This window comes from Magnolia sinica, chromosome 18, assembly GCF_029962835.1.
Source record: "Magnolia sinica isolate HGM2019 chromosome 18, MsV1, whole genome shotgun sequence".
Classification (NCBI taxonomy): Eukaryota; Viridiplantae; Streptophyta; class Magnoliopsida; order Magnoliales; family Magnoliaceae; genus Magnolia; species Magnolia sinica.
In genome coordinates, this window is record NC_080590.1 from 51,707,710 (window position 1) to 51,734,656 (window position 26,947).

The following is a 26,947-nucleotide window of genomic DNA, read 5'->3' on the forward strand; positions in this document are numbered from 1 at the left end:
GGTTTCTTCAGAAAATCATTTTAGGACTGTCAATCAAACTGGGCTTTAGAATTCATTATATATGTGGAGATATTGGCTGCTATGATTGATTGACCAGAATTTATGATAAATAATTATGAATATATAAAAAAGATAGCAGTTAAGAAGGAAAAAATTATAAGACAGGATGTCTAGGGGCATTAGGTTACAAATGGACTCCGATTGGGGGAAATTGGATATTTTTGGAGGATGGATCACCAAAGAGGCCTGAGTTGTACAAAGTGGGACCCAAGGATGCTACGCATTCAGATTGAGGATCAGATCATTTCTCTTATCCATTGCTTGTAATGTCTCCAACACGATATATGATCCTCGAAAATAGATTGAACAAAATTAACATAAAAACACAATCCTCTGAAGGTATTTTTCACTCTCAACATATTAATCAATTGATCAGTTCAAAATTAGCATAGGATACCGATTTATTTTATCCATGGTTTTACCAGATATTTGTTGCCCAGAAATCGACAGCATCTAGAAAAGCCATGATGTTGGAACTCTTGCTTGATATCCGTCCAACCATGTCTGATGTATGTGTACCCAAGCAAACCCCTTCGATGCCTCAGGCTGAGAAAATATGATTTATCCATCTTAATAAAAAAAAGTCTATAAAAATAAAAAATAAACTGAAAGTAGCACTGATGCATGGAGTTTGTTACCTTCGAATCTAGTAAAATGGTAGTAAGACAACATTGACGTCCTTCATCTGCAAGTAGAATTCATTGAGAGAGGTTAGAAATAGACGAAAAGCAACTTCAGAAACCAAGAAATATTTTCGACAAATTACCTCGACATGGCTGTCATTATTGGACAATGTGGCAGTGTTTCAAACTGAACTGTTTATCTTTTCATCTTACTTCTGCATTTTTTTTTGGAAGGTACCTTTGCATATTATCTAACTCCGCTAGTGGGAGTTTTACATTCTCATTGCTGGTCCAAGCCAAGATAGAGGGTTGAGTCAGGTAGGCAGCTGGCTTTAGACTTCCACCAGAACTTTTTTCACACGAATCCTGACAATCTGAGATTTTGATTTGTGAAGCCAACCCCAATTAGTTGGGATAAGATTAGATGATGATGATGACGACGACGAAGACTTTTGCATATCTGTAGCTTCTGTACCATAAAACCGACATGTGCCATGCACGTGGAGGTAGTAGTTGATTTACAAATGTGGTTGGGGAAACATTTGTTATAAGTAGGTTTCTTTTGGTGCGCTGCACTCAGATGATAATTCACCTAAAATGGTGGCAACTCTTCAGCCATATACATGACGTAGTTGTAGTCTCCAAATCAATCTGATTGTGGATGGAACATAGCCTCAAAACTACACTACGAACATGATATCTACCATCTGAGTTTTCCCTTGGAATTTCCTGTCCACTCACAATTGTACTTCTAACAGTCTATCAGATAACCATCATATGGATTGTTAGGATTGCTTGATCAGTGAGATTTTAGAGATACACTCTATCCATACGCACCCCACAAATTGAGTGGTGTGGATCACCATACATGAGTGCCACATGTGAGGAAATGAAAATGAGTTTTGTACGTCTTGGGGAGGGGAAGTGATTTCTTAAAAATAGGTTCCTTTCGTGGAGACATGCGCTTGGCAACTGACCGTTCACCTTGTAAATTACTTAAACACCCTTTCTTTTGCCTACAAAATCCTTCCCATGTACTTTCATATTGTAAAGTTTTACCTATTTGAGAAACTAACTGTGTCGATAAGTTTTGAGTCTTTATAATTCATGTTCTAAATTCTAATGGAGTTCTACTTGTCGGATCTCTAACTAGGAGAATTCAATTCAAAAAAGAGAAATGAGCTGATGCTCATAGAACACTATAAGCATAGTGCTCCTAGTTGTAAAGGGATGCTTGGACAGCCCAATCAATTGATCTGGACAGTCCTTCAGGTCCGGACAACACTTCATGGGGAATAATGTACAAATCACACTGATCGGATGATTCTAGCTATCCAATTATGGTCGATGAAGTGGATGGTCGACATTGTCAATGAGAAACAGGTCCAGCCAGCAATTTTAACTGTCCCTTTGGTGGGGCTTATCACTTGTTCCCTACGGCTCTAAAGAATCACTACCATTCACCATAGCTTTAAAAATGAGAAATAAAGTTTTTTTTTTTTTTGGATGCGGTCATTTGATCGGAGTGCACTTTTTCATGGTGACCAAGAAATTGTAGGCTGCCCTAATTGATGGTCCAGATTGATGTGTCAAACTTTTTCATGGTGACCAATAAAGTGTAGGCTGCACCTAATTGACAGTCCAGATGTGTCCCTTTGTGTGTGCGCACGCACGCTCGCGGAATTTTGCAAATCAGAGATGCAAAACCCATAAAATGGCCAAAAAATACATTGGAGGTTTCAGATCTTTTCTCAGGTTCCCTTGTAATTTTTTTAATCCTCTTTTCTTTCTTAATGGTTTGACTCTGCTTAGATTCAACTGGAATGTGGATTTGAACTATGGTGCTTAGGTAGAATATGGAACTGTTTAAAAGTTTGAAACTTTGTGACGCATTAAGTGAACCTTGACCACTCTCCTGAGTACTATTGACCAGCCGAGCTGTAAAAAGTTGGGTTCTCCAAAGAATAGTGATAGAGGCAATCATTAGGCCAGCCACCTGCATTTGATAGGGGCGATATTTTTCTGGATACAAGTTATATTGTGTAATATAAAGATCTTCGTTGTGTTTTTTACCATTTCTCTTGAGATTCGGTTTTCTCAGGAGCTAAGTTCCATCACAGCTCATTCTCATTGTAGCCTTGTGCCAGCTATTTGGGTTGGTTTTACTGTCACTATTACCAACACAAATTCTCATGATTGCATGGTAAAACAGTCTATGATCGGCTGCACACCTGACAACAACCGTACTCCTTCACCCAGGCTTGCATTGGCTAGCACATGGCCGAATTTCAAATCATGTCTCAAATATTTAACACAGACACCCAAGAACTTGGAAATCCATATTCATCCCAGATATATGTATTCATCCAAATTATAAACCGGATAGTGTTCAAAGTTGAACCATGAGCTCATGTTAATCTATATTTTATGAAAAATATAGCTGAACACATCTGCCTTTAGAAATACAACATCTACGAGTAAATTCATGGTTGCAAGAAAATGTTACTGAATCATATCATCCAGGATATAAGATTAAAAAGAGATATGATCAAACTCATGTATATACATGGATGATAACACTTTCATGAATTTACATGAAACATTAGCGAGTGGAAGCAAATCAAATTATCAATGAATGAAGTCTTTATGAATGAATTGAAACAATGATTAAAAAAAAAAAAATCATTTCAACTCAGGACTTGGCCAAGTCAAGTTGGACCGATCCAGCTCAAATCAGTCATGTTGAAATGATAAATCAAAAAGGTTAATTTCCATACTAATTCCCAGTATTCAAACATTGGGTGGATGACAACGCTTTCATGAATTTACATAAACATTAGCGAGTGGAAGCAAATCAAATTATCAATGAATGAAGTCTTTATGAATGAATTGAAACAATGATTAAAAAAAAAAAAAAAAAAAAAAATCATTTCGACTCAGGACTTGGCCAAGTCAAGTTGGACCGATCCAGCTCAAATCAGTCGTGTTGAAATGATTAATCAAAAAGGTTAATTTCCATACTAATTGCCAGTATTCAAACATTGGGTGAAAAATAAAAATAAAAATCACTGGCATACCCGTATACAGATCTGACTAAGGGAATCGGATTTGGGTCCTGTTGGGCTCAGATACAGATACCATATATGAGATACTGAATTCCGATCAAACCAGTACTCTCTGGTCTAGTTTTGGTCATGAATTAGAATTCTAAATGGAGTTTAGATCCAGAGGCAGGTCTAATTTCAGGTTTGGATTCATGTTCCAGTCCGGATCCGAAATCATGTATATACTAGAACACCTTTTGTATGGTTTTTAAATGGTAAATACATATAAATTAATGATGAAATTAGAAAAAGGGAGTACCCAACCTGATAATTTGGACCTGAAGCTGACCTGATTATTAATCAGCCCAAAATCTGGATCCAGATAAACAGGGTTGGAACTTGGGGTGTCCACAGATCCAGTATCCATACAGTAATACTAATTTATCAGTTCAATTGTATCTTACCAGATAATTCCCACTTATCAAACTTCACTAGCCACACATTTGACCCAATCTGTGCTGATGAAACTCTATCCACCCATATCCGGAACTGCTTTCCTTGTTTGTCACCATAAAATGAACCCAATGCATCTATGCAACTATAAAGAGAGCGCTCGGTTCCTGAAGGATGGACAATGACTCCAGATGGATGCTGTAAATCACAAGTTAAGCAATTAGGAGTCATGTAACTAGCTGCAATTTAACCAATTAACCAAATCAAGAAAATGGTCACAACTGAGCGAAGTCAAAGAACACGGATGCCAATTAAGAAGTTCATCACTAGACTCATTTCAAGACTTGGGTGAAGCTGAGGGATGTTATATATATATATCAAGTACTTGATAAAACCCAACTGGGTACGGAGAAATACTTGAATAAGTAATTGGAAACTGGAAAACCAGAAACCTCAAGACCACTGGAAAACCAGAAACCAGAAGACCACGTCCTATAAAAATTGAAAAAGAAGTATCTTAATGTGTTTCAAGTTGACTTGAACTCGGGCCCTCATTAGTCCTAGTCATGTTTTGTATTTTAACCTTGATATCGAGTACCTTTCAAAAAGGGGGAAAAAAAAAAAAAAAAACCTATAGAGAAATGATGCTTCATGGGAAGCATCCATTGACTATATGGACCTTGAGTTGAGCACAAGCACAGCATCCTAGCAGTCTCAGTTTGTACATGTCAGCCCCATAGACCAGCAATTCCGAACATTTTTCTAATGTGCCCCATCAAGTATGGAGAAAGCCCAATCTCCCAGATGAGAAGATCTTAGACATCCAATCTTTAGCCTTTCTTCAGTGGAAAATGGACCACTGCTGTACTTCTTCTCTTAATTGTCTATCTGCAGGCCACCATTGGAAAGGCTACAATTGTCCCATCCAGGAGATCTTTGTGGCATGGCCCATCCACAGCTGTACCTATCAGATCAGCAGCCTGGATCACCATACCATGCAACCCACAAGTGCAAATACGAAACCTGAGGATACCAAACATGTCCTCGGGTCGAGGACATAAAACTCCTCCCCCAACTAACAAGCCAAAGAGACAGTATTTAGAATGGGAACAAAGGCCAGCAGCAGACATACACAGATATTTTTCAAGTGTTGGATATGCTGCTCAGAGTTTGCAATTTCTGCACGGCACCATCTCTCATACAGCATGTAAAACTTTACTACTTCATGTCCAGGAGTGGGGCTCTCTGGCTGGAGCCTTGAGAAGTCTATAACATCTCTTGGAGATGTATTCGTACCAAGCCTAAAATGACCAATAGCTTGTATAATACCAGCTGCACACTTTTCAGACGCGTGAACTATATTAGGGTTGTCTTTGGCATTCTCTGCATGCCACTGCAATAATTCTTCCTGGGCATTGCTGACCTGCACATTTAGTATAAGAATGACGTAAAAGTTACAACAAGCAGTTAATGATGAGGCATATGAATGAGTTGCAGGAGGGAATTTGAGACTCCTTTCTGCAGCACGCCCGCACGTGGCACACGAGCAAAATTGGGCCCTCTTCAGAAGCACCCTGCCATGCATATCCCCTGGGCCTACATTCAGGGCAATCAGTTCATTTCCACACGTGTATGCTGAATGCGAACCATGGATCGATTGATTGTAATTATTTGTGCTTGGATATTTCGCCCGCCTGACAGGTGGACTGGCACAATTTTTTAGCCAGGGCATATAGTAGTTCACCTGATGAACAGACTGGACACGTGATGCTCATGTGTGCCACAAATAGGATTCCGCAATTCTCTTTGATATGAATCTCCTAACTGGGCATTTATAACTACAATATAAAAAAATATATATGCATTTCACAAGTTAATAAATGCTTTTGTAGCAACTGACCATAACACCATGAACTTCTGGAATGCTGAAAAGTTCCGCGTCATTGCCAGAGTCACCACAAACAAGAGTGTTTGCAGGTGGTTTTCCATCGGATTTGAATTTTTTCAGCAAATATGCAAGAGCCTGTCCTTTGCCAGCACCTTGTGGTAAGATGTCCAGATCCATTCCTCCACTGTAAATTATTTTTACATCTAACTGACAAACAACGAAGCGAAAGGAAACAGGGAAAAGGGAAACCATAGCTTCCAAGTTAGTATAGTTTTTTTTTTAAACCATATAGATAATGAAACTCTTTTTCATGACATATATATATGATGATGTTAACACAGGATACACGAACTCTTCATCAGTACAGTGGTGATGATGTGAATTCTCATAATAATCTCACCCCACGTTTCTCCAGACGTTCCGAAAGAGCTTTTATCACTTCCTGGGCATGCTCCTTCTCAACATAAAAGCTAATCTTGTGTGACCGCTGTTCTGTCTCTGACTGCATGAAAACCGTACATCCGACATAAATCAGATTCCCACTGCACGCTCAGCTTAGTCTTCTATCATGCTTGCTTCTTGCAAGAGGCATCATATGATGCTCTCAATCAAGAGAAACAGTTATTTTCTGTTTGATGCAGCAATGGTACAAGTGGGACCCACCCTTCAGTAACCTAAGCCATTGAACTGGTGGATGAGCCAGCCAAATTAGACTTTTTGGCTGATCTAATAGGGAAGATTTTGGCAGCATGTCAAATACTACCATGGGAATGAACAATCTGCACCACCAGAATGTGGAGCCACATGTAGTCAGGCCAATTAAAGATCAATCGAGCATTTTTTCCCCTCATATGGTGAAATTTTATCAAGAAACAAATAAATTATTAGAAGTTCAGCACTTGTTTTCAAATCAAGGTAATTACTAATAACAGAGGGTGCATTTGATTGCAGCACACATCATGAGATTTCATGATATTGCACCAAATTAGACTGATTAATCATGAATTTTCATAATATTTGGGGCAACTAAACACATCCTGATTGATGGCTTAAAAAAGTTACCTGAAATTTAAGGTGTGGAAACTTGGCTGTTTCCTCAGTGACAATGTTTCTATCCCATTTGTGATTCAGAAAGTTCTCCCACCCATCATCCGGCACCATCGATTCACCATAGGTTATTTCAGTTCCCACAGACATTATAGTTATATCTGGGGTTAACATGGGTTTCTCTTTCCTCAACTGTTTGTAAAGTGTAGGTGACCTTCCAGTTGAAAACACTAGCAGAGAATCATGACGGTAATTCGCTTCCCACAGGGCATTGAACCTAAGCAGCGAGAGGTTCTCTGGATCATGATGATCCACCTGCAAATAAGTAACCATTTTGTCTTCGTATCATTGAAGCATGAGTGTTTTTCAGGAACTATTGACCAGAGATAGTATACAAACCTACCATTGTATGGTCGAGATCTGAAACAATCATGAGACGCGCAGGACCATCAAATCTATCCATGATTGTGATGTCACCAACCCTAAACCCTGCAAACTTTGTATGTTAAGGAACCTTACATTTTGAAAGAAGTTCTGACATCAAACACAAATAGCCACAAAGCACATTCAGCAAGGAAATGATAAAATCTCAATTCACTGTTATCCAACTTTTTCTTTAATTTTATTATATATAATATAACCACATACAGTCATATCTTTGGAATTTGGATGCACTTATCTCCATTAAATAATGTATCTTTAATCCAATGATATAACAAGAAAAGGGAAGCAGAATCATATCATTTATTTCTTCGCCTGCATGGGCTTTGATGGGGACATCTCATGCACATGCCCCCCCCCCCCCCCCCCCCTTACGCCGTACGCATAGAGGAGGACGCCCACCATTGATCTAGATCGATAACAACGTCCAGGGAGAGCCTTCTAGTTAAAAGATAGAGTTTTGGTTCAAGAGAGTGGGCCCGGTAATCAAGTAAAGCCCATCATGGGATCTCATGATCAGGGCCCACTAGTCAAATTGATTTCATATTTTAGGTTTTGATTATTTATGTTATTTAAAATATCATGAACGCTTTAGATTTCTTTGATTAGTTTTTATTTTGGTTAACTTCATCGCCAAGTAATAAGTTGCGCACATGGCGCGAGTTTTGAGGTATAGGTTTTTCTTAGAAATAGGCAACCCTTGTAGTTCTTATGATTCCTTGAAGTTTAATGAAAATTCCTGCAAGTTTTTTTCTACTCTCTGAGTTTCTGAGTTCTGGAAAAATTCAAGTGGGTGCGAAACCCTCCCTTTTAGAAAGGCTAACTACCGTGGTGTGAAGCCACATCTATCCCCATCAGCCTCTACCTTCATCCATCCATATCTCTCACTTTCTACAACCATCCTTACTTCAAATTCATCAGTTTTTGCAGCAGATCTTCTCCCTACAGCCAATTTCCAGAATCTGGCCCTGCAGGAGGGCTAGAACTTCAGCGGAGCACCATGCCCAGGCCATTTGTCGGATCGACGTGAGATTTTGGGGTTTTGAAGCCCAGGTCTGGTCGACCAAACCCAAGGGAGCTTTTTTTGGGGTTTGTGGGCCCCACGCATGTGCGGCCAGCCATCAGCGCATGTGCGTCAGGCCCCCCCTTGTTGTCCACGCACGCGAGTTGGTTCCAGGTTCTTTTCTCCTCTCTTTCACTCCTCTCTCATCTGATTTCCCTAACCTTAACCCTATATTGTTCTAAATCCCCAATTTTTACCCCCTCTCTCACCCTAGGGTTCCTTGATTTGAAATTGGTAAATTCCTTAGATTATGGACTGATTGATATGCGTGTATGGTTGATTTCTATTTCCCTTTGAGCATTGTTTGGTCCATAATTTTATTGATCCAACCCTAACATGTGTAGGCCTGGACCCACATAGATTCCCCTTAATTGAATGTTTGGACTTTTGTGTGGGATATGGAATTTGTGTAATTGTTTCTGAACTAACGTGATCTTAAGCCTGAAATCTTACACATCATATCTGAATTTCATGTCCTGCATCAGGCTTCATGAGGTTTTCTAGTCCCACGTGCACCCTCTCAACAAAGACCTTTATGCACAGCACAGGTGCCTAACTAGAGAGTGTATTGCACAGCTAAGTGCATGAGATGGCACCCACTGTGAAAAAATGACCACATGAAAATTTCATTCAGGTCCACTCATCAGGCGGGCCACGCCTACATGATAAGAATGGATTATTTAAATAAATTACAACAGCCCAAATTTAACTTACACAAGTGCAATGCTCCTTAATATGTGTAATTCTGTCCCCATATGTCTGGAATCAGCTGGAATCTCGGTGGGGCCAGTTCCTTTCAAATTTCAGATGTGGTGGCTGGGGAAACAAGAGTGTCGGGAGCTGAACGCCAGATCATGGGACGAATGTCCGGTGCAGAAATGGGCTGGTTTCAAGTGTTTGAAGAAGTTGCAGTTCCTCAAAACAAGGTTGAAGATTTGTAGCAAGTCCAGAATTGCATCACTCAAGCGTAGGAAAGACAAATGCTTAGAGTAATATTGCAGATATCAACAGAGAAGAGGAAGGACTTATCGTTGATGACATCTTAGCAGAGAGGGAAAGATCTTAAAAATCTGGATACACAGCGATTCTCAAGGAGAAGGATGCACGGAGAAAAACATCAAAGAGCATTATGGCTCAAATAAGGGGACAGGAACACAGCATTTTTCCATGCTATGGCCAACAAAAGACGCAGATCCAATCTCATCCACAAGCTGTCCATGGGAACTTTCTCATAGAGGATCCTGTCCACGTCAGGGAAGTGATAGTGAAGTTCTATTCAGAACTTTATTCTAAAGAGGGGTTTAGGAGACTTCGTCCTGATGGGCTCTCATTTAAATATATTCTTAAAGGAATGGCAGGGTGGCTAGAAAGAAATTGTGACGAGGAGGTCAGCAAATTTTATTTTATTTTTAATTTGAAGACTGAGGTCAGCAAAGTTATTCAGCTGATGGATCCTAAAAAGGCGTCAGGTCCAAATGGTTTTCTGATGGCCAAAAATGTTGGAACATCATCAAGGAAGATGTTATGTGCTGCTTATCTGAATTCCATTCAGGATTGAAGCTTAGTGAAGGGCTGAATGTGACATTTATTTCTTTAATTCCGAAAGTGAAGGACGTGGCAGAAATCCAAGACTTCAGACCCATAATCTTAGTGGGCAGCCTATATAAGATCCTTGCAAAGGTGCTATCGGTAAGACAGACAAAAGCTTTGAGTTTTATTATATTTCCGTCTCAAGGTTCATTAAAGATAGACATATTCTTGATGTTAATATGCAAGATAGATATGAAGAAAGCATACAATCATGTGGATTGGGGGTTCTGGCTTTACTCCTTGACTCATATGGGCTTGGGGCTAATAGCAAGGGCGAATGTATATCAACGGTCTCTTTTTCAGTTCTCGTTGATGGCTCGCTGGCAGTTTATTTCTCAAGCTCCAGAGGTATTCATCAGGACAATCTTCTTTTCCCTTTTCTTTGTCAATAGTGGCAGAAGGCCTTGCCTCCTCAATCTCATGGAGAAAGCATCTGAATGGGTCTTGTTAAGGGCTTTCAGATTGATTCTCCGGGACTGTTGTTCACTCATCTTCAATTCATAGACAACATTCTTTTATGCGATGCATCGATGTCTCAAGTGGCTAATATCAAAGGTATTCTAAGACGTTATGAAGCTGTCTCTGGGTTGTGGGTGAACCTTAACAAAAGGTCATGGCAGGGGTGGCAATCGATTTCGACAGGGTGCAGGTGCTGGCTGTTTGCATGGGCTGCATGGCTATAACACTTCCATGTGTTTAGTTGGGCCTCCTGCTTGGAGGAAATTCAAGATCTGGCTCATTTTGGGACCCCATTATCGAGGGGATTGGAGCAAAGCTTGCTAAGAAAATGGAAATCTCTCCCTTGCGGAAGGTGGCATTAGCTAATCTCTCGGTCTATTTTCTTGTCTTTTTCAAGATTCCTGCAGCGCTGGCCTCAAAAATTGATAATCTTGATTTTGTCTCCCTCTCTTTGGAGGAGGCAGTCAGTCTGGAAGGCCTATTCTTTTAGAAGAATTAAAGGAGGCAGTGTGGGCTTTAGGCAGGGACAAAGCCCCAGGACCTAATGGGTTCCCGATGGCTTTCTCCTAGTCTTTTTGGGACTCGAGGATTTTTTAAATCAGTCCATCTACCGAAAGAGTTAGGTTGTACCTTTTTGGTGCTCATTCCTAAGCTCAATGGTGCAAGTTGTTTGAGGAACTTTAGGCCTATTAGTCTCCTTGGCGGTCTGTAGAAAATCATCGCCAAGGTTCTTAGCCAGCGAATCAGAGCCATTCTCCCCAAAATCACCCTGCCTTATTAGAGTGTTTTTGTTTCTAGTAGGTAGATAATTGATAGTGCTCTGATCGCCCATGAGCATGTCGATTCATGCTATCGTATGGGCAACTGGGGGTGGTGTGTAAGCTAGATCCCTAAAAAGCTTAAAATCATGTTAACTGGGATTTTTTTTTTATTATCTGTTGGGGCGGATCAGTTTTGGGGACAAGTGGCGAACCTGGATTTGTCGTTGTGCTTCCTCTGCTTCCTTCTCTATCCTGGTCAATAGGTCCCCCTTCAGTTTTTTTAAGGCTTCCCATGGCCTCGGGTAAGGGGATCCCCTCTTCCCTCTCCTCTTTGTGATTGGTGTGGAAGCTCTCAACCAAATGTTATCTAGGGGGCAATCCATAGGGCTGTTTAGGGGCTTTAGAGTTCAAAATTTTCCCCATCCGATCAGTCATCTTCAATTCGAGGACAACACCATCCTGTTTTGTGAGGCTAATGAGTTGATAGTGTCCAATTTGAAGACAAATGGTTTGAGGTGGTGTTGGGTTTTGACTATTAACTTCTCTACAAGTTTCTTAGCATTAATATTCCGGTAGAGGAGGTTTCTCGCCTTGGTGATTTTTTTGTTGTTGAGTTGGGTCCTTCCATTCTTCTTAACTCGGCCTCCCTCTATGTTTGGGTAAGTTGGCTTCTCATCTCTGGGATAAGGTGAGTGAGTGTATGGAAAGAAAGCTTAGCCCCTGAAAGAGCAAGTTGCTCTACCTTAGCAGGAGACTTACCTTGATTAAATCTTCTCTCTCCAACCTCCTCTTACATTTTACATCTTTATTCCACCTCCTAAAGTTTGTTATTGAGCGTATTGATAAGTTGAGGAGAGTCTATGGCAGGTAGGTGGATCTAGAGGTAAATTCTATCTCCTTGATTGGAATGAGGATTGCTGGCCCTATAAAGAGGAGGGTGCTGGGATTAGAAGCTTGGAGGTGGCCAACTCGGCCCTTCTAGGTAAATGGGTTTGGTGCTTTGGGGTTGAGGTATCAAGCCTATAGAGTAAGGTATTCCATAACGGTAGGTAACAGTGGCCATAACGACCACCACTGTTACCTTTATGATATGGGGTGTAACGGGCTATTACGGCCTCTTTTCTTTATTGAAAAAGAATCTGAAAAACATGTATCACCCCCGTAATGGTCCATTATGGGGGCATTATGGCCTTTACAGGATGCGTAACAGGCCATTATGGGGATCGTAACAGCCTTTACGAGTCTTTTTTTTTTGTAATGACCATTACAGCCTTTACAACCCCGTAATGTATAACGGTTGCTACCATTATCTTTACGTAACGAACTTTACAGCACACCATTGTATGGAGCAATATCGTTGTTGCTAAATATGGTACCTCCCCCACAAGTTGGTGGATCAGAAGTACCTCTCTTTACCGAGTTTCCTTTTGTGGAAACATGTGGCACGGGTGACTCCTACAGTGCTTGGAGGCTTCAGCTATGTGGTGGGGGATGGTTCTGAGGTGAGATTTTGGGGTAATATATGGTGTGGGGTTTCTATGTTGAGATCGCCCTTCCCAGCCCTGGCTAGTCCTTGCCATATGGCTAATATTTCTATCGCTAGCAGCTTTTCAATAGATTCTGGGGATGTTTGAGTTCCCCCTCGTTGGAGGGATTTGAACAAGCTTGCCTTCTTTCTCACTTGCAGGGGTTATCGATCTCTCTAGGAGTGGAAGATTCTCTAGTCTAGCCCCATGGTAGCTCTAGCAGATTCTCGACTCAATCGCTCTACTTGCTTCTTTCTCAGTCAAAGCAAAAGAGTGACCATCATCACACTACACATATATGGTCATATGGGGCTCCTCCTAAGAGTTTTGTGTTTGCCTGGTTATTAGGAGGAATAGGATTGTCACCATCGACAATCTTCAAAAGCATTCGATGATCCTTCCTAATGTCTGCCTTCTATGCATGAGTGACGAATAGTCTGTCTACCATTTGTTTTTGCACTACTTTTCCATAGCAGTATGGCCCAATGTTGTCAAAATCGTACAATTTACGATTCAAATCGTACGATTTAAATCGTATCATACAATCATGCGATACAAATCATACATGTGAATCGCAATCTGGGAAGAATCGTACGATTCATATCTGAATCATACGATTAATTGTGAATCATATTATTCAGATCGAATTGTATGATTCGATAATATCTTCAAAAAACTGGTAGTTTCCGGTATAAAAATCGATATTTTCTTTCTTCCTTTTTTTGCAATTTTTTAGGGATTTTTGTTTTAAAAGGTATTTAGGCCCCACACTCATTAGAATAACACTTATTTTGCCAATTTTGAAAGATTTTGGGGACTTTTGGAGCTTGTGGACTATAGGAAACCTAGAGAAAAAAATCAACATATCTTTCTCTTTCTTGTCGCTCAATGGAATCGAATGTCGCTTATTGCATTGAAGTTCTACGTTAAAATATGTAAGAATATATATAAAATATACATTTATTCTTTTCTATTTCATTTCTTTCATATTTAGGTGAAAATATGCATTTTTGGGGGGAAAAATAGTATATTTCAATTTTTTTTTCATTTTTTTCAATTTTTTGCATTTTTTTGAAGGCTTTTGTGTTTAAAAGCTATGTAGACCCCAAATACATCATAATATCACTTCTTTTCTTTCTTTTGAGAGAAAGTAGTGAGTTTTGGAGTTTATGTGGGCCTAAATAGTTTTTTTTCAAGAGCTTTTTCATTTATTTCAAATTTTCAATAGCTTTCTCATTTTTTTAATCATTTATTATCTTCTATGTTTGTGTGGGGTCTAAATAGTTTTTTCCTTTATAGGTAAGCTTGTCACTTGTGTGTTGGTTCTTGTTGGGCATTGGAGATGGGAAAGAAATAGAAGACTAATCTTACGTGGGAATATTGTTCAAAGATGAATAAGAACAATAATCCCCACCTATGATGTATTTTTTGTAGCAGTGCATATTGAGGAAATGTTTCGAATGAACATCACCTAACCCAAATGAAGAAAAATGTAGTGGCATGTCCCCAAGTCGGTGATGATACAGCAGAAAAATTCAAGAATTTGTTGGATAGTAATGTTAGTGAGAAGAAGCAACAAGAAGAAATGGCATATGATGTTGGAAGGGTTCCTATTATTGATGATGTGGATGAAATGGGCGGAGAAAAAAGAAAAAGAACAATGGATGATTTTATGGAAAGAAATAGTGGGCCAAAAGAAAAACAAACCACTCTAAACAAAATATGGAAGAATGGAGATTGAGACAGTGTGTGCCTATCTATTTCTCATTTCTTATATGTGAATGCTCTACCATTTAATCTTGTAAAGAGCCCATTCTTCGCACCTATGATGGAAGTGGTTGCTACATTTGGGTCGAGATTGAAACTTCCATCGTATCACGAAGTAAGGAATAAATTTTTGAAGATGGAGATTAAGCCGATAGAAAAATCTATTGATGTTAATAAGAATGAATGGGGGAAGATCGGATGCACGATTATGTCAGATGGGTAGACCAATGGAGTGAATCGATCGACTACAAATTTTTTGGTTAATAGTCCAAGTGGTACAATATTTTTAGGATCTGTTGATACATCCGATATTTCAAAAAAATGCGGACAATTTGTTGGGCTTACTTGAGTTAGTTATTGATGAAGTGAGAGAAGAGAACATCATATAGGTAGTTATGGATAACGCATTGCCTATGTGAAGACGGGTTAGATGTTAAAGGAAAAGAGGAAGATATTGTTTTGGTCTCCATGTGTGGCTCATTGCATAGACTTAATGCTTGCAGGCATTGAAAAGTTGTAAGATCATTCAGAGACTGGTGAAAGCAAGAGCCATAACAATCTATATTTACAAACACTGTTGGATCTTGAATTTAATGAGGAAGCACACAAACAAGGAATTGATTCAACCAGTCATAACACGGTTTGCTACGTGTTACTTGACTTTGAAAAACATCCATAAAAATAGAATTGGCTTGAGGTCGATGTTTAGCTTAAATGAATGGAAATGTAGCAACTTCTCCAAGATCGCAAAGGGGAAGCATGTTCAAGACATAGTTTTGGCCGATGTAGATTTTTTGTCATATATCAAGTTTTGCTTGAAGACCACTCTCCCATTGGTCAAGGTGTTACAGCTAGTTGATTCAATATTTTTGAGATCTATTGATACGTCCGATATTTAAAACAATGCGGACAATTTGTTGGCTTACTTGGGTCAGTTATTGATGAAGTGGGCGAAGAGAACATCGTATAGGTGGTTATGGATGGCGCATCCGCCTATGTGAAGGCAGGTCAAATGTTTATAGAAAAGAGGAAGATATTGTCTTGGTCTCCATGTGTGGCTCATTGCATAGACTTAATGCTTGTAGACATTAGAAAGTTGCAAGTTCATTTAGAGACTGGCAAAATCAAGGGCTATAACAGTCTATATTTACAAACATTGTTGGGTCTTGAATTTAACGAGGAAGCACGCAAAAGAGTTGACTCAACCAGCCGTAACATGGTTTGCTACAAGTTACTTGACTTTGAAAAGCATCCATGAAAATAGAATTGGCTTGAGGTCGATGTTTACCTAAAAAGAATCGGAAGGTATAAACTACTTCAAGACCGTAAAAGGGAAGCATGTTCAAGACATGGTTTTAGCCGATGTAGATTTTTTGTCATCTATCAAGTTTTGCTTGAAGATCACTCTCCCATTGGCTAAGGTGCTACGACTAGTTAATTCATATGAGAGGCTGGCCATGGGATATATTTATCAAGCAATGAATCGGGCAAAAGAGGCTATAGCAAAAAACTTGGGAGTGGTGAAAGAAGCAATATTCGGCCATATGGGAAATCATAGACCAACGGTGGAATCTTTAGTTGCATATGCTCTTACATGCGGCAGCTTATTTCTTAAATCCTACATTTCAATATGATGGCAATTTCCATCCACATTTAGATACTAAAACCGGCCTGTATGATTGTATTAAAGGAATGGTCCCGGATTCAAGGCAAAGGGTCATCATTGATGAGTAGGTGGATAAGTTTAAAAGGGCCTATGGTTTATTTGGAAGAGATACGGCAAAATTTACTAGAACAACAAAGCAACCAGGTAATTTTACTTACAATTATTTTGCTTCTTTGAATTTGGTTTATGAATTAGTTTATTTATATAATTAATTAATTATATATGATTGTGTTTTAGGTTTATGGTGAGAGAGTTACAGAGACGAGTGTCTAGAATTGCAAAGGCTGGTTATTCGTATTTTAAGTTTGACATGTAGTGCTACTGGTTGTGAGTGCAACTGGAGCACTTTTAAGCAGGTGAGACATTATTGAATTCATTAATCAACTTATGAATTCACTATGTAGTGACCAATAGCCTTATGTTCTTACATTCATTGGCTTGCAAATACATTCAAAGAAGAAAAATAGACTCGAGCAACAGAGATCGAATGCACTTGTCTTCGTAAAATATAATCTCCAGCTCAAAGTCTGTCATGAAAGAGAGAAAAGGATTAAGGGCTTGATCCGATATGCTTATCAGATATGAAATCTGATGATAAATGGATCACAGAGAAAGGGGATCCTACACTTCCTATAGATAACACCCGGATGGACATAGGTGAATGCTTTGCCGAAGGATTAGAGAATGTGCAGGGTGTAGGCGGATCCACATCAAGCTCGGATGGGTGACGTGATATAATTGCATGTTGTATGACTCATATTCTTATCGTTTAGTGTTGTAGTCTCATAATTATTAATTAATAGTCTTATATTAATGCATTATGCAAAACTATTTTGTAGGTCCTAGAAAACTTGTTATTCAAAGTAAAGTGAAAGGAATATCAAAAGTGGTAGAAGCAGAGGAAGAGGAGTTTATTTCGACATCAAATTCTGAAGATGAAGATGATGTTGATAATGTTGACCTCATTGGTGAGGAGGAAGAGGATGATGATGGCGCCACCTCAGACGACAAAGAATAGATTTGTTTGGCCTTTTTATATCATTTTTTTACTTATAAAAATAAGTGAATAGAGAATTCATTATACATGTAAATGGGAATGGGGAAAATGTTATTTTTTATTCATATAGAAAACTTACATATACATGGGATGGGAAAAGGGTTATTTTTTTTACTTGATTATGACATAATGATATGAGACATTGACAATGAATCAATGATACATTTAGTATATAGTTTAGCACAATTTTAGATTTTAATTTTTTTTTGGCATATTCATGACAAAATGGATTATTTATGTGGGTTTTTAATTAGTTTTTTACAATTTTTATATTTTTTATGACATTTTTATGAAAATCTGAAAAAATCTTACGATTTATGATGCGATTCAGACCACTTTACGATTTACGATACGATAACGATTATTTCTTGTGCCTTGGGTGATGTCTTGTTCGATCGATATCCTCTTTAGGGTGTGGTATGCCTTATGGTGGTGGCTTTCTTCGTCGGCCAAGATAGAGATTAGCTTTGCTTGCTTTCCTCTAGGCAATGTGGCTAGGGAGAAATAGTTGTTGCTTCTGAAATCACCAAGGAGGGGGGTGCTTAGTAGGGTTTTTATGTTTATTAAGGATTAGATGCCTGGGGTTTGTTAGGGTTTGTCTAAATTTCTAGTTTTCTATTTTTTTTTTTGGTTTTGTATTGCTTTGTTTTTATTTTATTTGTTCTTTCTTTTTTAGTTTTTGGCCTTTATCCCTAATAAAGTGATTCATCTTTTCTTTTTAATGGTTGGATCCAAAGGAAGTTCTTATGGGACGGGTGCCAGGAAGGCCATAAATTTCATCATCACCACCATCATCTAAGCCTTGTCCCAATTAATTAGGGTCAACTGCATCAATCTTGTTCTGTCATTCCACTCTATCAAGGGCTAGACCTTCAATAAGACTATAGGTCATCATCAAGTATTTTTATACTACCTTCATCCACATCATTGTGGGCCTTGCCCTTGCCCTTTTAAAGCCTTCAACTTGTTCCAACTAAGTTCTCCAACTAGCGTAGTTCTTGGTCTCCTTTACACATGACCAAATCATCGAAGTAAGGAAAGCCATAAATTTCATTTGGTTAATTGGAATGAGGTGCAAAAACGAATGAAACTCGGTGATCTAAAGATGGGTAACATCAAAGAAACAAATTGGGCTCTCCTTAGTAAATGGTGACGGAGGTTGGGGAGGAATCAAAGGCATTGTGAAGGAAAGTGATAGGGGAAAAGTATGGGGTGACGCATGGGGGCTGATTTCATGGGATAGGGGTTAGCTTAAATGGTGTAGTGATATGGAAAGATGTTGGTAAAATTGGACAACAAGCAAGGGACAAGGAGAGGTGCATGGCAGCAAGAACAGGACTCAAGTTGGCCATGATTTTCACTTCACAATGGGCAAAGGCAACAATATTTATCTTCTTTGCCTCAGAAACACCCAATCCTGCCCAATGTTTATCTTCTTTGCCTCCAAGATGCAGAGTTCGTCAACCACCTCTTCCTCCATTGTTGTTTTTCCTCGAAGATTTGGAGTTTCAGATGGCTAGGGTTTGCTAGGTGATGCACGATTCAATCAGCAGTCTCTTCTATTCTTGGCTTGCAGGAGATGGAGGTCTTCTATGCAGGAAAAAATGGTGTATCATTTTTTTTGTTGTTCTCGGGGCTATTTGGTTTGAAAGGAATAATCATTGCTTCCATAGCTTGAGAGCTTCCTCCACTAGAGTGTTTAGTCAAGTCATTTGTTTGTTTGGGAATTGGGTGCCTTGATCTTGTTGGGGATTGCATGGCCAAGGGGTTGATTGTTGTATTTTTTTCGGTCTTTTCTTTTATCTTTCTTTTCTTCCTAGTGTTTGTTTTCTTGTTTTCTATTTTGCTTTGGCTAGATAAAATCTTCGTCTTTCAAAAAAAATCTGTGGTATGGATTATCAAATTGAGGAGATATTTGAGTAATGAAGAGCAGTGTTAACCGTATCAGTATCGCGTTACGTATCGCACCCTTGGGATACGGATACATATCAGTTATTGCAAGGGATATATCATTTGTATCAGGTAATGTATCGCACTTTTTGGGAAACATGGGGGAAACATTGGGAAATTGGTTGAATTTTTCAATGAAACTTCAGGGATTATTAATAAAGACATTAATACACATTTTTAAATCATAACATCACAAAAAAGAAGTGCACATAATAGGTTTCCTTTATATAGGGTCCTAAGCTATGCATTGTCTAACTAAACTAATGCAACTATATTCAAAGTGAATTCATAACATTCATCAATGTAAGAAAAATTTTATGGAAACACAACTAATACATTCAAAAGCAAAAGAAGAAGTACAAATTTTTATATAAAAAATTTATTTTTAATATTTTTTATTATTTTCAATTAAAAAATAATTTTTTTCTTAAAAAAAATAAAAAAAATAAAAAAACATAAATGAATCAGTAGATCAAGCCTCATACATGTTTAATTTCATGTTTGGAGTGTAAGATTGCAACCAATGGAAGAAATTAGAAAATTTCGAACTTTCCCTAATTTCCCCCAAATCGAGGACCACCTACCCTCACATTTCGAAATTAGAGTGTATGTGATGATGATTTCATCCAACACTCCTACGTACTGTGAAATTGGACTCAATTGACCGCTGCTAGTTTGAAAAAAGTTATATATTTTAATAATTTTTGATTATTTTTTAATTAAAAATAATTTTTTTTTCCAAAATTTTCATGAATCGATAGATCAAGCCTCATACATGTTTCATTTTGCATTTGGAGTGTAAGAGTACAACCAATTTGGGAGAAATTGGGAAAATTTTGAAATTTCCCAATTCCCCCCTAATCAGATCACCCATTCTCAATTCTCGAAATTGAAGGTTGAAATCCTTGATTTTCCATGCAAAACATGTAGAATCAAGAATTTCTAACATTTTGGCACTGATTTTGTATGATTTCAAAAAAAAAAAAAAAACACAAAACAAAACAAAAGCAAAAACAAAAACAAAATGGATGGAAATGCAAAATCACTCACCGAATGAAAACCAGCCCCAAATCCACCAAAATCTCAATTTCAGTTTGAAATCTCTATTTTTCTTCCAAAAGATTTCAAAGGATGGACCGAAATCCACTCACAAAATGTTTACATTAGAGAAGAATCAAGGAAAATGACAAAAAAAAAAAAAAAGAAGTTTGGAGATTTTTTCACAAGAGACAACTGAGTTGTTGTTAGTGTCAACAGGATCGTCGATACCGAAGACTTTTTCAAATGAGAAATTACCAATACTTTGCAATATAATGCGATATCAGTAATACATAATGAATCAATGATACTTAGCGATAAATTGCGATACAATATGCGATATGCAGGATTTTCTTTACTCCACATAGTTTTCGTACCGTTAACATGCGATACCGATAATATCGGCCAATATTATCGATACTGCAAACATTGATGAGGAGGCATTAAATGTTTAGGTCTCTTTTAGGCAAGACTCTCAGCCATCCCCATTGACATCTCCTTAGCAGATAGGAAGATCTAGAATGGACTCATAAAGGGCAATTCTTGGCAAAATCCATGTTTTCCAGACTCGTGGGAAGACCAAATGACCCTCCCTCTCCACCTTGCATTTTGGCTTGGAAATCTTCAGCCCCTCCGAGAGTTAATCTTGTGTGAATGGTGGTGTGCAACAAAATCCTTACACACACTTTTCAGAAAAAGAAAAAACAAAAAGCTTTTAAAAAATAATAATAATAATCTTACAGTTGATAATCTTCGAAAGCGAAATATGGCAATGCCCATTCAATGCGTTATGTGCAAGGCAGGGTTGGAATCAGTGGATCATTTATTTCTTCACTGTAAGGTGGTTAAGTCAGAGTGGGCATTCTTCCTAAATAGGTTCAGCATCAATTGGGTGTTCAATGGTGCGATGGGAGATCCTTTTTTACTAGCTGGCTTCATTGCCCATTGAAAGGACGAAGAAAAAAAATGAAATAATCTGGGGATATGGTTTGCGATTCTTTGGGGGCCTTGGAGGAAGTGGAAAAACAGGATTTTCAAAGGCAAAGAATCCTTGGTCTCAGTCCTAACCAGGAGTATTCTTCCAAGATTATGAGCTGGGCCCTTGCATCTCAGTCAGTTCAAAGGATGGACGATTGAGAACCTCTCAGGTAACAGGGGAGGCAATTTCAACAGGCCTACCAATTTCCTTTGGTTTTGTCTTGGTTGTTTTGGGTCTTTGGTTTACTTTTTGTGTGTCTGTCTTGTTGTGGATCTGTTTCAGGAGGTGAAGAGAAGGTCACTTCCCATTTTTTCTCATTCTATATATTTTGGCGCTCACAATAAAATTTCAGTCCTCATTCAAAAAATAAAAAAATAATAATAATAATAATGTGTATTCTGTATTGGAGCAATGAAGAAACCATGGACCACCTGCTTCCTAATTGTAAAAGTGTTTGAAGCAATATGGTGCCAATTTACCCATCTTTTCGGTGTGCGTTTGACATTTATTGGTATAGAGAGATTTGGTGATACTTACAGAAAAACTGACACATTTTGAACATGGAGAACTGAAGGCAATGAAAATTATGGAGATTCACTGATGGCACCTATTACCTCAACATGAGTAAATAGGACCAATCAGCAATCTTCACCCAACTAGTATAGATGACAGGCAATAGGAAGAGAACAGAGAGTTGGTGCCAGTCATATAAGCTGAAGCACCAAAATCTATGATCCAAAATGGACTCATAGATGTTGTAGAGACTGAGCAGAGGCAGATATACCTAACTGATCAAATGCAAAACACAAAGGAGAAGAGGCACCTTCAAGTGTCAAACGATGATGACTAAGCTCTGAGATCTCATTTAGAGGAAGAAATGTCATATGAGTCATCCTGAGCAACCCTTTCGCCTTCAATAGATACAGATATGCTTTACATGGGGCCAACTAACAAGGTTTCAGCCAGTGTTTTAAATAGCAAATAGCATAGCATTCAGCCCTCTGAAGCATGTAGTATAAGCTACATGCTACTTCTAGATTTTTAAATTAAAATAATAGAAAAATGTGCTAAATAGTAACATAAAGATAAAAAAGAGCAAAATAAAATATTAAGAAAGATATAGAAAAATATCCTTGATTTTTCAAGTAAAAGCGCATCCAAAACAAGGCTGGCATCAAAAACCAAACCCATTCATATTCAAGCCAAAAACAATGACATCAACAATTTTCTAAGCCAAGTATCACTAAACTAACGTAGCAAAATCTAACATCAGATATCATGAATCATCATAAACGATCACAAGAAGAATCAGTAAACAAATATATATATATATATATAGGGAAAAGGTACTATGCGCTCGACCTCACGAGTCCGTCCCATGAGGTCGAGCTGTGTGGGCCCCACCGTGATGCGTTTCGAACATCTAACCCATCAGTCAGATGCACCATTCCAACGTTGGCCTAGGTCTCAAAAATCAAGTCAATCCGTGACTTGTGTGGGCCACACCACATACAGAAGTGGGGAGGGGCCGTGCACCATTAAAACATTCATAATCAGTTTTTTTGGGCCCACCGAGATGTGGTTTGCAAATCCAGCCCATCTATTATGTGTGTCACACTTGCATGAGGGTTCAGACCAAGTTTCAGCAGCATTCAAAACTCAGGTGGGCCCCACCAAGTGCTTTTATATGCTTTAACAGTGTTTCACATGATTTTAGATGGTATGGCCCACCTGAGTTCCGTATACGGCTGATTTTTGGGATATCCCATAATTTAGAGGGTACCCATCAAATGCACGGTGTTGATGGTCGACACGCATCACGGTGGGGTCCACATAGCTCGACCTCACGGGAGCTAATCGTGAGGTCGAGCGCATAGTACCTTTTCCCATATAATATATATATATATATATATAGTTGGTTTTGAAGTTTTAGAGGAGACAAAACGCGTGCGCGCGCCCGCATGCGTGCACATCATAAAAGATTACAAGAAGCCCACACACATGTGCAATAAAGCTAGTGTATGCACCGAACATGTGCCAACATGGCACATAAGTGCGAGATCTAATCCATCCATCAGGTTGGTCTGAGTCATCTGACCTTGCAGTGTTTCCACAAAAATAAAATCTCATCCAATCAGCGTGTGGGTCCCAATATTGGAATCAGGAGGATCAAATAGAAAACTACAGCCAAGTTTTTCACAGCCGTTCATTTGTTTTGCAAAATGCTGCCCACCTGACCAGTGGATCAACCTGATTCTTAGGCTAGGGCATCAATATAGTGGTGTCTTTCTGATGGATGGATTGGATCTCGGACCTATCATGCCATGCTGGCACATACGTGGTGTGTACATGAGCTTTAGCACACGCATGTACACTTAGCATAGCTCCAAGAAGTAGCACAAAAGTAGTAAGCTTGTAAAGCTATGCGGCAGTATGTGTGGAACCCACCCTGTTGTGTAACTGGATATGCCATCCAACATGCACAAAAATTGAGACTCACCATGATGATGGTATACCACAAGCATCGGACCTACCCAATCATCAAGTGAATCACACCTGTGACAATTCTTGCCGAGATTTTGAAAATCTCGCAATAATATGGCAAAATATATATATATATATTGACACTATTATTGTGAGATTTTCAAAGCAAAAAATAGTAAAAACCTTCAAGAATTTGTATAAACATATATTTAAATTGTAAATATATTTATTATTTATTAACTTACAACAAATATTTTTAGATATTTTATTTTTTGCGAGATTTTCCCAATGATATCCAAAGAAAACCCTTAAAATTTTGAAAATCTCCTAAGATATTTATGGGCCGAGAAATTGCCGAGAACGAGATTTCTCACTATGGGCCACACCATTAAAAAAATAGTCAACAGCCTAGACAAGTTAGATACCATACACACACAACAACAAGCCCCACACCAATAAATGTTGTAGAGCAAACTTATTCTACAATGCTGCAAAGGAACTAGACTCCAAAAAGCAAAACTAAGGGCGTGTATAGTTTTTTTTTTTTTATATGACGACAAGGTGTTCCCACACCTTTTTTAGGAGAGACTAATCCCTATGGATGCACGCGATCACCCACAAACCATGTGCATCAGGTAAAACACGACAAGGGGAATCGAACTCGTGTCTGTGGGGAGCAAACCCACAACGCTGGCCATTCACCCAAACCTCGGGTGGGTAAGGGTGCATATAGTTGCACCAAATATCATGAAATTTCATGAAATTTTGGACCAAAAATAGACTAATTAACCACAAAAAAAAAAAAAAAAAAAAAAAAAAACATGATATTTGTTGCAACTAAACACACCTTAAATCTTCATCCGATTTCTTTTTTTTTTTAGAGAAAAGCATTAAGGTGGGATTAAGGATAAGATATACCTCTTTTGATCTTTAGAAGAGATTCAATCAAAACCCCTAAAAACTAAAAACTTAAATAAATAAATAAACAAACAAACAAACAAACAAAACAAAACAAAAATACACAGTTGTACAAACGTGAAAAGGGGGAAACTTAGTATCTCCTTTGTTTTCGCTCCAATGCCCCTGAAAATTTAGCCATGTGATCTCCATCCACATCTGATTCAGCGTCGGAAATTGTCTTAAAATGTCTTGTTGGTTAAGAGAATCGAGCCGCACTAGTTTTGCAAGGGCAAGGATGGCGAAGTTGAATATTTAAGGCTTTGAATGTTTTTATAAAGGATAGACTCGTGTGCTAGTTTTACACTTTTTTTTATTACAACTGTACGCTTGACATAGTTGTACTAATATGACTAACAATTGCTTGATCAATGTGAATTTATAGATATGCTTCATCCATAATGGGACCCACAATTTGGATGGTCTTGATAGCTCTACATCATTGCTATGTTTGACAAGGATGAGTCACCACAATTTTAAAATTACTGCAAACTAACATAGAAGTCCAGCCTTATAAACTTTGGTGCATGCTTCGATACATGGAATCAGGGCAAAAGAAAGGAAAACACAATTATTATTTAATGATAATTTCCATGAGAACTATTGAAACATGTATTCTATATTGAGTTCTTGTTTGGATAACCAGTGGAAATCTCATATTCCTCTCACAACACTCACCTAGTTTATTGTGTCAAGAATCCAGATTATGGAAAAGTATAATAATTGCTTGGTAGAATCCACCCTTTTCTTTGGTATCTAAATAACACAAATCGTCACAAAGTAAAACCTTTTTCCTTTTCCATTGTTTGGCAAGGAATCCATGGTTACCAAACATGGCCTTGGTTTTTTAAGCTTAAAATCGATAACATCACGTAGCATGCACCTACAAACACTAATAGCAACCTACACTACTCAGCAAATGGCGCTTACTATGCAGCAAGTGGTGCATGCGACGGGAAAAGTGCCATTTTGATATGCTACAGAGCATACACTACAGGCTACACACTATGTAGTGCACACTACTTGAAACACAATCTAACACATGCATGAGGTCCATGATTCCAAACCACGCATCTGTCATGCTCCACCACTAAATGGCCGCTAACCAAAATTGCCTCAATTAGGACTACCCTAGCCATCTAATTGATGAACTTTTTTCTCATTGCATGAAACATTGCGGATTTTTGTCATTTAGTGTCCAATTTTGTGCCTAAATTGAAGGGTTAGGATCATCCAAATTGTGTGATTTCAAGTTTATTGGCCATTTACTATTGGACCGACTGAACGAACAGTCCGATCTCACCCTTGTATTCCACATGTGCACCAATGACATGGAGGCACCCATGCCATCAGAAGCAAGGATCAGCTCCCTTATTTATATCCTGTTCCATTTCTAATTGAAAACAAACAAAAAAGTTTTACCTTGCAGGGAATACTTGTCCCGAACAGAATTTTAGTTAGAGACCAAATGAGCTGAATTTCTCAAAAACATTGATAGATTTACTAGAAGGTAAATAATATTATGATGTGTGGTCCATGATGCGCAATCCACATGAGGATAAATTGCAAAAGCCTCCTCCAGAACCCCATTTTCACGATTTAGGCTGCTCCCATTTCATTCGCCACTGCTACGGGAATCGCTTTGTTCTCCTTTTCTCTGACCTAGTCGGACTAGTCAAAGTGGTCAAAGACAGGTCGAACTCATTTTACGGAGCTAAAATGAGACTGGTCAACTTCTAGTCACACTGTGGTCAACAACATTTCAGTGCTGATGAAGGGTTGGAAGTGAAGATGATGGAGGTCATTGAAGAGTACAAAGTTCAGAGTTGAAAGAGTGTGGATATATCTGATGAATGCGCATATCCAACAATGCTTCCATGAGACATAAATCAATGCATATTTATATATTTGGAGATATGGTCACTTGTGACCATCTCTTCAAGATTTATACGAGCTATTTTTTAACAGCCAACCTAGCCCATAAGCACATACAAGTCAGTTAATGCACACGCCACAGGCAAGCTAGTGTGGCACACAGGTGAAATATCCAAGCCATCCATCATGTGGACCTCACTGTGTAGATGTTACTGCCAA

The 26,947-nt window shown here is 38.5% G+C and overlaps 1 protein-coding gene across 1 annotated transcript in view; it reads right to left on the bottom strand.

Annotated features, from left to right (window-relative positions):
- Positions 1-289: 289 nt before the first annotated feature.
- LOC131234040 (sucrose-phosphatase 2-like) overlaps positions 290-26,947 on the bottom strand; it is a 28,442-nt gene continuing 1,784 nt past the window's right edge. The window contains exons 2-9 of the mRNA XM_058231003.1: positions 7,519-7,604; positions 7,131-7,430; positions 6,469-6,570; positions 6,081-6,275; positions 5,313-5,603; positions 4,192-4,378; positions 699-745; positions 290-606 (exon numbers count right to left, since the gene is read on the bottom strand). Coding sequence (XP_058086986.1) covers positions 514-606; positions 699-745; positions 4,192-4,378; positions 5,313-5,603; positions 6,081-6,275; positions 6,469-6,570; positions 7,131-7,430; positions 7,519-7,578 — 1,275 coding nt within the window. The 5' untranslated portion in view covers positions 7,579-7,604 and the 3' untranslated portion in view covers positions 290-513. The remainder of the gene's footprint in view (positions 607-698; positions 746-4,191; positions 4,379-5,312; positions 5,604-6,080; positions 6,276-6,468; positions 6,571-7,130; positions 7,431-7,518; positions 7,605-26,947) is intronic.